General features: G+C 49.5%; 1 protein-coding gene across 1 annotated transcript in view; it reads right to left on the bottom strand.

Moving 5' to 3' along the window:
- Window positions 1-12,407, bottom strand: part of CCDC13 (coiled-coil domain containing 13) — a 53,722-nt gene that overhangs the window by 6,955 nt on the left and 34,360 nt on the right. Inside the window, exons 11-13 of the mRNA XM_002925607.4 lie at window positions 10,776-10,915; window positions 10,188-10,271; window positions 7,779-7,901 (exon numbers count right to left, since the gene is read on the bottom strand). Of these exons, the coding sequence (XP_002925653.2) occupies window positions 7,779-7,901; window positions 10,188-10,271; window positions 10,776-10,915 (347 nt within the window). The remainder of the gene's footprint in view (window positions 1-7,778; window positions 7,902-10,187; window positions 10,272-10,775; window positions 10,916-12,407) is intronic.

The following is a 12,407-nucleotide window of genomic DNA, read 5'->3' as shown; positions in this document are numbered from 1 at the left end:
TTTGAATCTCTCTCATTTCTTCCACAGTAACTCTCTGACTGACCCCAGCTGGAGAAATTTCTCTGCTTTTAAGGGCTCAAGTGATTAGATTGGGCCCACCTGGTAATCCAGGATAATCTTCCTATTTTAGGGCCCATAACTATAATTACGCCTGCAAAGTCCCTTTTGCTGTATATCATAAAATATTCACAGGCATGACAGTGAAGGGCATGGGGGACAAAATCCTGTCTAGCATAGGGAGTCACATTAGAACAATTAATTATTCAGACATGGAGCATGGTTATGATCACATTTTCTTTCTTATTTAATTTCTTGCTTTTCTCGGAGTTAGCGATTGCTTTCTGTTTATTATTATTTATTTTTATTACTTATTGTTGTTATTTTGTAAAAGGCCATCATGAATTCACGGGGCTTGAAGAAATTGCCATTCAGGCATTTCACATGAAGGATTTGTCCAATCTCACTGGGGCTGGGGCTAAGGTCTTTCCTGTGGCTAGGTATGGCATTCCAGACTTCTGTGATACAAAATGCTCAGCTGGAAGGCCAGGGCTCCCTGAAATTTCACCTAAGCAAAGGGTTGCATACACACATGCAAATCAGGGCGGAGGTCTGGAAATTTACAGTGTTGGAAGAAGTGGTCTTCCACTTTGGTGAAGAGTCAAGAAGGAGCAGAATGGTGAAAATTTTGAACAACATACAACTATTAACACAAAGCTGTATACTGACACAGTTATACAGCTACTAACATGACTTGTTCAAGCATGTTCCTTGAGACTTCATTTGCGAAAGCAAAAAAAAAAAATCTACAGGTCCCTCAACAGAGGAAATACAGAATAAGTGGTAAATATTCATACCACGGAATGTGATAGAATACAACAGGGTTCAACACAGTGGCTGCTAGCCTCATGTCCACAGGTAGCTATTTCAATTAAAATGAATGAAAATGAAATATAATTAAAAATTCAGTTCTTCAGTCACACCAGCCACATTTCAAGTGATCCAAGCCACATGTGGCTAATGGCCACTGCGTTGGACAGCAGAGTGATGGAACACCTGCATCATCACAGAAAGTTCTGCGGGACAGCACTGCTCTGACAATGAGAAAGAATGAGGTAGAGCTCCATGTACAAACACAGATCTCCGAATCACGGGGTTGGAGAAGAAAAACAAGTGCCACAAAAAGGCATACAACAGGACGCCATTTATGTAAATACAGGACAAATAAATCGTAGTGGATTAACACAATGAACACACTCCTTAACCAGAAAAAGACTATGTACAGACCTGAAGAGGATGTCTGAGATGTATTATTGAGTGAGCTAAGTAGCAGGAGATGATGCATAATATATGACCTAATTAAAAATTTCATAACAGATTAAAAATTTAAAAACAAATAGATAGCAGTACTACTGAAAGTCAGCCGGCGAGCTGACAACAGGGGTGCGCGGCGGTCACCGGCTAGTCGGCGGGGGGTGAGGGGCTTTCATTTCTCTGTCGTGTATTTCAGCAACGTTTGCATTTTGTTGAGGTTTGTATTGTGTGTGCTAGGGGAAATCAGAAACTAACAGCAAACATCCTATCAACGCCAAAACACTTTATGAATTCCAACAAAATTTAGGAACAACCAAACTTTTGGTTTCTCCTCCCAGAACGTGCCTTCCTCATCGTGAAAAATGTCACCACCAGACATGCAGTTGTCTGGCCTACACAGCGGGGCGTCCTTCTTGCCTGCTCTCTCTTCCTGGCTGCTTTCAGCTTCCAATTTACCAGCAAGCCCTGCTGTTTTCCTCTAAACACTGCGCCAGAGCCAGCTCCTTCTCCCTCCTTCCCCTGGGAGGCCTGGTCCGGGCGGCTCCTCCCTCCTCCGCCGGCCTCCTCACGCTTTCCCTTTCTACTCAACACTGCCCATTGGGATTCTGAGGATTCTTCTTTGACAGTCTTCATTCTCACAGATTTGTTTCTTCTTCAATCATTAGTTGGGCTAATTCGGCTCATGCGTGTTTGTCATGGCTCTGGGGGTGACCCTCACAGCTCTCTCTCACCACGTGCATCAACCTCCTGACCAGATTTTTTTTGACTTTGTAATTGATTTTTTTTTAAAGATTTTTGTTTATTTATTCGACAGAGATAGAGACAGCCAGCAAGAGAGGGAACACAAGCAGGGGGAGTGGGAGAGGAAGAAGCAGGCTTCCAGCACAGGAGCCTGATGTGGGGCTCGATCCCAGAATGCCGGGATCACGCCCTGAGCCGAAGGCAGATGCTTAACTACTGAGCCACCCAGGCACCCCTTTGTAATTTATTTTTATTATATTTCAAGAGTCTGACCACATTGACCCAATGGCAGTGTGAAGCGAACAATATTAAGTAAGGCAAGTCATTAGAGAATGTTTTCATGTAAAAATTGTGCTTTCGTGAGGACTGCAAGTGTGAGGATACGGATAAAGGATACTCAGATAAGGAGGGCCCCCTACCCAGGTATTAATTCAATATAAATGATACAAAACAAACATACCTCATACTATACACATAATTCATAAAGAGCTCTCTATGGATGTAAAGAAAAAATATAAATGACTCCCTAAAAAATGTGCAAGAGTATGAATAGATATTTAACAGGAAAGAGCATATAAAAGGCTATACACATGTGTAAAATATGCTCATCCCACTTTTGGTTATAGCAAAGTAGATAAAAACAACTGAGATAACAGTGTTTCTTTATTAGTTTGGCAAAAATGTTATGCATTGATAAAACTTTGTAGAGGAGAGGGTATGGGGAACTGGTAGATAGTTCACATTATTAATGGGAATGCAAATGGATTCGTGTTAAAAGGGCAGTTTACCATTATTTGTGAACATTTAAATGGACACATTCTTTGATCCAGTGATTTCACATTCAGAAATTTAGTGATATACTCTCGTAAGTATATGTAAAATGTAAAAGATGTAAAAATGTAAAAATGTAAAGATGTGCTTAGTGTCAGTCTATCTTGTAATAAAAATGTAAGTGCATACACGTGCACATATGAATACGCACATTAAACACATATATTTGCAGGTACCTTTTTGGATGTGCAAAGAAAACATTTTAGAAGTACTGACAGTTCTTTTCTATGAGGAGTGGGGAATTGCAGGTCAGAAAAGGAGGCTTTTTATAATAAATAAGTTTATGTTTGTAATAGAAAAACTAATAAAACTTCTAATCGCATAGAGCAGGGATTTTGATGCCAATGTGAGGGCAGAAGCTGTAAAACTGGGCTCCTACAAGGCAGCAAGCTGCAAGGAAGCTCTCTGCATGATTCTGGAAGCCTCAAGAGTGCCTTGTTTGCAATAAAAGACTGAGACATCCGTAAGCCAGGGAAGTGGTAAGGAAGCTTGTAGTCTACCAGGACCTTAAGTGTGGGAGATCATGAGAAAATTGAAACACAAGGCCAGCACTCATGTGCTCAGGAAATCCTAAACCAATAAATTAGCAGAAGTGCCAATCAGAGACCACTGAAACCCCCAAAGTCCCACAGAGACGAAAGCAGAATCATTCTATAGGAGCGCTTTCATAACCCGAGAACTCCCACAAGAAAAAAACACAAAAAACCAACAACACTGAAGACAAGCTCACAGAAATAACACAAAAGTACAAACCACGTAGAGAGATTATTCACTGTGGGGAGAAGTCAACAGCCATTACTCAGGATCCTAAGTAATGAAGGTAAGAAAGGGCAACTCTAAAGGGATGAAGGAGAAAAGCAAGAAGTCTTCATGAAGAAGACTTCATTTACACAAAAAAGAACTGCTAGAAATGAAAAAATACAGTTGTTAAAATAGGTTTTGGGACAGATGAAGTCCAGCTGAAGAGATAGGAGCTCAAAGGCAGATTTGAAGAAACCACGCAGTTATCAGCCCAAAATATCACGAAGTTTTAAGTACTGAGGAGGAAAAAAGAAGGTCTAACAGGGGCTGACTAGGCATTTCAGATGAAAAGAACAGAAACAATGGGGAGAGGCAACATATGAAGAGATGTCCTTGGCAATACATAGATTGAAGTCCTCGGAATGAAAAAGCACACCAACTCCTAAGTGGGAGAAATAAAATGAAATAGAGTACCTAGACCCATCACAGTGAGACCTCAAAATACCAAAGACAAAAGGAATATCTGAAAAAACATCTAGAGAGAAAGGACATAACTACAAAGGAACAACAACCAAACTGATAGCAGATTTCTTTTTGGAGATCGCGGACGCTCAAAGACAATGAGCTGTCATAGTCTTCTGGTGCTGAGAGAAAGTACCCAACCATATAGAATTCTACACCAAATGAAATTCTCCTTCAAGAATGAAGATGCCAAAGTAAACAAAGACATGGGAAGTCTACCATCCACGAGGTCTCGCCGAAGGATGCACTTCAATAAGAAAGAAGCTGAACCCGTAAGGGATATTGAGATGCAAGAAGAAAGAGTGAGGGAAGACATTTTTAAGTGTGTTGGCCAAAGTCAATGAAAACTGACTAATTTTTTAAAAGATGAATTTGGAGGGTAAATTTTAGAGGGTTTACAAAGAAGAATGCAATATTAGAGAAATATTAGAAAACAGTGACATGAAAGACACAAGTAGGGGAATCAGAGTTAAACACTGTAAACTTATCGGGGCGCCTGGCTGGCTCAGTCAGAGAAGCATGTGATTCTTGATCTCGGGGTTGTGAGTTCAAGCCCCACGTTGAGGGTAGAGATTACTAAAACAAACCAACACCTATAAAGTTATCCTATTGCTCAAAGGGATAACATAAAAATCTACTGACTTTAGACTTGCTGAACTCTATGTTAAAAGTCACAGGTAGGGGCGCCTGGGTGGCACAGTGGTTAAGCGTCTGCCTTCGGCTCAGGGCGTGATCCCGGCATTATGGGATCGAGCCCCACATCAGGCTCCTCTGCCATGAGCCTGCTTCTTCCTCTCCCACTCCCCCTGGTTGTGTTCCCTCTCACTGGCTGTCTCTATCTCTGTCGAATAAATAAATAAAATCTTAAAAAAAAAAAAGTCACAGGTAACCACTAAAAGAATAGAGATAGGATGTATACTTCCAAACTTGCATGGAAGAGAGGGAAATAAAACCTGACCTATCCAATAGAAAGGAGAACAGAGAAAAAGGAGCAGAAAAATCATGGCAAATAGAAAATATTAATTGAGATGATCAAAATATTTCCAAATATTACAAAAATGAAAATGGATTAAACTCTCCTCCTCAAACACCAATTCTCAGACTGAATTTCAAAACAAAGCCAAGGGGTGTCTGGGTGGCATGGTTGGTTAAGTGTCCCACTTGGTTTCAGCTCATGATCTCAGAGTTATGGGATCGAGCCCTGCATCCAGTCTCATGTGGGGCTCCACACTTAGCAGGGAGTCTGCTTGGGATTCTCTCTCTCTTTCCCCCTCTGTCCCTCCTGCTTCTCTCACCCACACGTTCTCTCTCTCTCAAATAAATAAATGAAATCTTAAAAAAATAAAAATAAAAACAAAGTCAATTATACGCTTTTCAAAAAGAAACAAGTTAAGTGACCTCTGTCATGGCAGACTAAGCAGACTAGCCCCTCCTATCGTTAACGACTAGAAAAGTGGATAAAATATAATAAGACATAGCAATGTTCTCAGACACTGGACAACAGGACAAGAGGCACAGAACACTGGACACAAGACTTGCAAGAAGAGAAACAAGGACGACCTCTATTGTGGTTTTTAGTCTGACTGCACCGGGTGAGGGAGTAAGGGGACCCCAAGCAGAGCACAGTGGTCTCACTGGGATAAGGACACAGGGCTGGAGACTTGCAGGGAGCCTGAGGCCACTGGAAGTGGTAGGGCAGAGTGTGAGAGGGGGAAGCTCTGCCTCCCTGATGCAAGACTGGAAGAGACTCCCCAGAAAAAGAAGGGAGTAGATACTGGGGATCTCTGAGAAGGGCAGGTCCTATACTTGGGGTGAGAAATCCAAACAGGTTTGGGGGCATCCAAATGCTTTCCTTGTTAGAGTCCTGGGAGACAGCAATGCCCCAGAGTAGAAAAGGCCATGTGTCTTAGCCAGTGGGCCTGGGACAGCCTCAGAAAGCTAGCTCCCCCACACCCCAAAATGACACAGAGCAGCAGAGTGAATCCAAGAAGGTCAAGCTAAGAGAAAATCACACACGCATGACTCATAATGAGCGCCCCCTTAAATTTTTGCCCTGAGTGCCTTGCTGGCCTCACGCAAATCCCAGCTCTGCCTGGGGAGACCCTGGAAGAGGAAATAGCATGTGTAGAGAAAAGCCAGTAAAGGAGAAGTGAGGCACCTCTGCTGAGCTTCCAGCAGAACCAGGCCATGTGGGTGATGCGGGGGTTATGTGGAGTAGAATCCCCTAGGTGACCCACGGAACCACGAGAAAGAATAAACCATCGTGTTCGAAGCCATGGAGTTTGGAATGGTTTGTTACATGGCAATATGTAACTGAGTCACCCTGGTTCACAATACTCCCCAAACGCGGGTGCCACTTGAGGGAAAGGGGAGTATGTTTCTTCCGTGTGATAGACTAGAGGCTTGTACTATCTATCACATTTCAGTTACAGAAAAAGAATTAATGTTACTTTTCTCTTATCCCTGAACATGTCTGAAATTCATATCCTCTTCACGGATTACATGGAAAAAAACCCACTAAAGCCAGTCACGTCTCACGGCTTAGGTACTGGCCATCCATTGACCACTTCCCACTTCTTTGGTAATGGTACTCTGTTTTTCCCTTTGGCAAGCTGCCCCTCCAGCAGGTGCTTCCAGTCAAGGTGCCTGGCCTACGTCCAGGGATGGATCTGTGAGCAACCCAGGCCAGCCAGAACTTCTGTCCCAGAACCCGCTGGCACAAGAACCGGAAGCCATCGGGCCTGTGTTGTTCCAGGGTCCCAGGAGAGACCACCAAGGGTTCCTGCTACTGCATCCAGCCTCCAAGATTCCCAGACTTCCTTGGGCTCCTCTCCTGCCCCGCCCCTTGAAGTCGGCCAGCACCTTCCAAAATCTGCCTTTCCCTTAACCTAGCCAGAATTGGTTTCTGCTGCCTGTCACCAAAGAGCCTGGCCGTATGCCCCGGTAGGGCAGGAACTCAGTAGTGTCCTTTATGTTTTTCAGTGTGGAGGTCACACGGTTGGGCCATGCGTTGGCCTGAGTACCTGCGATTCTTGCCAAAAGGGTCACTTGAGCGAGGAGCACTGATTTATCTGAATGGGAGTCTGTCAACAACCCCTTGGAGAAAACTGTGCCTCCTGGTCCACTGCCTTGGGCCACATGCTTCCCTCCCCCTCCCCAGAGAAGTCTCAGCTGCCACCTCTGAGCAACTCTCTTGCTCTTTGTAATTCGGATGTCCGTCTAGACTTTGTCTTCCCACCAAATGCCCCAGTGCCCTGAGGAAGGTGTCCTGTTCATTAGAGATTTTAATTATTTGGACTGATCTGACTGATTTAACTACTGCCAAGGGCCTCTCCCCTGAGACTCCCACCTCCTGTCCACATGCATGCAACAGTCCCATTCAATACGCGTAGGACAGGGTAAACCACAAGTGTGACAATAGGGCCCCAAGGCTGTGGGACACCTAGGTGAGCACACAGGTGGTGACTGGGAATACCCTAGACCAGCACCGTGGAGGCCAAACTCTCCAGGAAGGTGGAGCCAGTCATAGGTGAGACTGGGTCCCTGTCCAAGAAGGATGCCCTTGTGCCAGGCTGTCACACCCCCAGCCCATATAGGCCCAAGAGAATACGTCCCTGGGTGCCATGTGTTACCGTTTCTGCAGGACAGTGACAAACTCGGTGAGCCGGTCACGCTCCACTTCCGTAGCCTGCCAGAGGGCCTTGAGCTCTGTCACCTGTGCCTGCCAGCCTTTTTGTTCGGGGGAGTCCGAGAACCTGGGGACCAGGGTGGGGGCAGAGGACAGAGGTCATTTGAGGGGTTATCTGAAGACATACACTTACCTGTGATGGTGGGAGGGATTGAAAGAACATTCAGGGACCCTCAGAGACAGCCACAGAGAAGGAAGCCAACCCAGTCCTTCCTGGCCCTGCTGGTCCTCCTGCTCTGGCTTCTTCTCAGCCCACCATTCCTGTGCCTGCTGAAGTCTCTAAACCTCACTTAGCTGGCTGCACAGCCGACCCCACCAGGGCTAGAGCTGTATCAGTCCCTCTGTCCACCCAGTCCCTGTAGGGGCCTGGAATTAGGCTGGCTGCTATGGAATTTGACCCTTGAGTGCCTAGGGTGCCCCGGGTGTCTGGGTGGTCAGGGGCCTGGCCACCCTGCCCATTTCTAGGTGGGCCCAGCCTCTGTCCCCTGTCAGCCTGCCCCACCCTCCTGCATCTCCTGGCTTGGCCCCAAGCCCAGCCCACTTTCCTAGACGCTTGGTTTTGTGACTCGGTCGGTTTTCTTCAGTGCTGATCTAGCTGGTCACTGCTACCCTCCTCACCCCTGGGCCTGCCCACTAGCCCCTGACCTGCTGGCTGGAGCCCAGACAGAAGGTGAGCTCTGCCTCCCACCCAACCCCCCCCCCGCCTGCATGTGAGTCCCAAGCTACTCTGTGCTTTGCCCTCACCTTTCCCCCTGAGACTCTGGTGGCCCTGGGTTTGCTCTTCTAGCATCACAGGACACGCGGAGAGCTGGGCTGCGGCGGGCGAGGCCAGAGGCTAACTGGGTCTGGGGTCTTGGGCAGATCTCTTTCCATCTCTGGGCCTGGTCCTCCCTCTGAACACTGAGGGGGTTGGCTGAGATGAGCGTGAGGACTGCAGAGCCCTCCGTGTCCTGACTCCTAAATATACTTGAAGGCCTTGCTGCTCAAAGTACAGTCTCCGAGTCGGCGGCTACGGATCCAGACCTGCCGAGTCATAGCCCGCGTCTAACCCGACAGGTACCCGGCTGATCAGTGTGCACGCTGCGCTTCGGAAAAGCTCTGATCACGATTTTGGGGGGTGATGCGGGGGCCGCGGTGGGGGGGGGTAGTAGGGGCAGCTGCAGGAGAAAGAGTCTGTCCACTCAGACACCCCATCACAGTCACCACGCCAGCCCCAGTACACACCCTGTCTGGGGTCGCTCCCGCCTGTCCTGTCGCTGATGGAAGAGGACTGTACGCTCCTTGGGGGGTAAGGCCCGCACGTGGTTGGATTCAGCAAGCATCTGTGTGGCCCAGAAGCTTGAGAACCAGCAGTCTGGACAGCTGAGGAGCACATCTGCTCCCGCCTCCCTGTGCAGTGCAAAGGCCACAGCCACACTCGCCTGGCAGGGACCTTGAGGACCATCTTGTCCTTCTTCCTGCTCCCACTACTGTGACTAAAACCTCAGAGAGACAGAGCCTGTCTCCCAGGACATTCTCCCCGGGGCACCACGAGGCCACCCACTCTCGGAAGTGTGGCGTGAGCCCTTGTGGCTCGGAGCAGCCCACTCGCCCCCAAGTGCCCTTGTGACCCCAGGCTGATGGGTGGGGCAGCAGCAGGGCTGGCCTTGGCCCACGGTGGTCCCCCGTGCTGCCAAATGTCAGGCCAGAAGTGTCTCAGGCCCTTCTTGGGAAACAGCATCCCAGAGAGGACCAATGCCTGGAGCCACGGAGCAAGTCGAACATGGACTCGGACTCGGGCCCCTCAGAGGCCTGGCCCGGAACCTGGGCTGACCTGCCTGAGGGGTGGGGATGGGGGCCGACAGCAGGATCATGGCTCCAGGGATAGTGGGCAGGGCTCAGGACAGGGCTGGGAGGCAGGACAAAGCCACTATTTGTCTGTGAGCTGGCAGGAAGAACAAAAGGCCCATTTAAGCCCTAGGCTTGATTCTAACAACAAAGAGGGGGCCAGAGAGCTGAGGGGATATCAGTGACTTAAAGTGGGAACCCATATGACATGAAATTCTCCCCCTAGAGACTGATTCTCAGTGGGGAAGAGAAGACAAGGAAAGGAGCCGGGCTCCTGGAACTGTTAACTCTGTGGAAGCAGGAAGGGACACCAGACTGCAAGCCAGAGGCCAAGACTCTGGTTCAGTAGCCACTTGCTCTATCAACTCGGATAAAGCTCTGGCCCTCCCTGGCCCTCCATGTCCTTATGTAAACTTGGAAGAGTCCCTGGACTTGGCCTGACCTCGGTTTCCCCTCCTTTTAGTGGGATGGCAGTACTGGCTGAATGATCAAGGGTGGGAGGGACTGTGAGGTCCTGGGTTCATACCTGGGAGAGGCCCCGTGAGGACTGGGCAGAGAAGGCCATGTGAGAGCAGATTCCACCAGCGTGTGGCCCAGGCTGGTCACGGAGCTGTGTGAACACAGAAGGGGCTCATCACCACAGGAAGGCAGGCTGGGCCCCACCTGGGAGGAGAGCAGGGGCCAGCAGAGATCTGGGGAGCCCGAAGAGGTGGCCAGCGCGGACCCTCGTGGCAACCCTGGCCGGGCAGTCCTGCAGATTTGCCGCCCTTCTTTCTAGAACTCTTGCTGGCTCAAAACGAGACAGAACCAGGAGACATCAGAGCCTCGAGCAATCCAACACAGGTCTGTCTGAGAATCCTAGAAACAGGTGCATTTCAAGACCAGCTCAGAGAGGATATTACAGGGAGCTGCAACCAGACGTCTTACAGAAACAATATCTGGGCCGGACCAGCTCCTCCATGCAGATGCAAGGCTAATGGAATACGAGAGGCCCACATATTGGAAGGACACAGTCATCTTAAAATTGCACCCGTGGCTTCCCAGCAGAGGCAACTTTTCTTCTGAATAATTAATATTCACTTTCCAACCCCTGTATCCCATTTTTTTTTCTTACCGAGAAGATCCAAGCCTGCCAACGTGATCGCCTGCTGAGGCCGGGGGCTTGGTCTGGCCCGGGTCCTCCAGGAACTTGGTATAGGCGGGGTTGCCCTCAGTCCCACCGGACCCTTTGCCCACTCCTTTATTCTGAAGATACTGCAGGGAACAGACGTGAGTTCAATTCTCAGCGCTTTGGCTCAGAGGCCTGGAGAAGGCAGGAGGGGGCCTTGGCTTGAGTTCGGGGCTTTTAGGGGATTTGAAAGAGGCTTCTTTTCAGGAGTGAAAAGCAAGGCCTGTTTGGTGAAGGCACTCCTTGCATGATAATGACAGCTAATAATGCCTCTCTTCAGAAAGGGAGCTACAGGGCTCGAGGTGCTGACGGGGGCCAGGAAACTGTTCTACACTCAGGTCCCAAAGGGGAGTGCATGGCCTTTGATTCAGGCCAGATCAGAGACTGATGTCTTTGAGTGGACCCACCTCTGGGGGCAGCCCCACCCACACAGGGTGACTGCCAGGTGTGACTTGAGGCCAGCTGCCTTTGTCAGCTGGAGACACTTGGACTTTGCAGACACCCGGAGCCATAGAGGTTGGCTGGGCCTCAGCAAAGGCCAGCAGTCTTGGGGGGAGGCTGGGCTTACCAGACCCCCTTCCCTCCTCCTGCCTCCTTCTTCTAGATAGCTGGTAAGGCCCAGTTGGTGTGAGCCCCAGACAACCTGGCATGTCCCCCAGCCCCACCCATCCTGAGGTGCATGCGTCAACTGTCTGGTGGGTAACGCTTGGCCCCCAGTCGGCTGATGATCTCCAAGGTAAGAATCGGTTCCCTTTTGTGTGCCTGGAGCCAGGACAATGGTGAGGTGAAAATACTGGAATGTTCCCATGTGTTCCTTCAGATTTCACTTCCCAGTGGGAAGCAGGGCTAGGACTGCAAGGCCACTCACTGCCACACACACCCTGTCCCCTGTTCTTTGTCATAACCCTGGGCTCCCCCCTCAGCCCTCAGGGGTCCCATGCTGCCCTGGCCTCTGGGGATGGACGGCTCCGAGACAAACCACCAACCCCAGCCAACACAAGCCTGAGGCTGGGGCTGAGGGGCTCCTGGGGTACCATGCTTTTGACGGGACCATGGATCCCTGGGAATAAAGGGCAGGGCTGCTCTGCGACATGCCTTAGGCTATACCAGTCAACCTGGCTATGAGGCTTCTCTGTCACTGGGAGACTTGTGTGCCTGTCAAGGTCACCAAGTCCCCTCCCTGCTGAGCACCACCACCACAGGAGGCAGCCACAGAGAGCCCACGGGGCCTGACCCCCAGCAGCCCAGGCTGTGCTGGTATGGCATCTGTCTTCAGGGGCTCCCTCATTAGAGGAGCATTTATGAGCACCTGGCTGCTCAGTCCTGTGCCAGGCAATGAGGCACCAAGGTATGTGCCCCCTCAAGAGGAGAAGAGGAACTGGGGGGCAGGAAAATGATCACACAGGGTGACACAAGCTTGTCTTGGGGATGCACAGGGAGTTAGGAGAGTGCCCAGGAGTGCATGGGACATAGCCTGGGGCCTGGGGCTCCCTGGAGGAGCTCATGACCTAGTAAGAGCTAAAGGCTGGGGGCCCCGGCCAGGTAGTGGCAGTGGGGGAGGAAGGGGAAGGCACCTGC

Source organism: Ailuropoda melanoleuca, chromosome 6 (assembly GCF_002007445.2).
Source record: "Ailuropoda melanoleuca isolate Jingjing chromosome 6, ASM200744v2, whole genome shotgun sequence".
In the NCBI taxonomy this organism is placed as follows: domain Eukaryota; kingdom Metazoa; phylum Chordata; class Mammalia; order Carnivora; family Ursidae; genus Ailuropoda; species Ailuropoda melanoleuca.
This window is presented reverse-complemented; position numbering and strand designations above follow the sequence as displayed.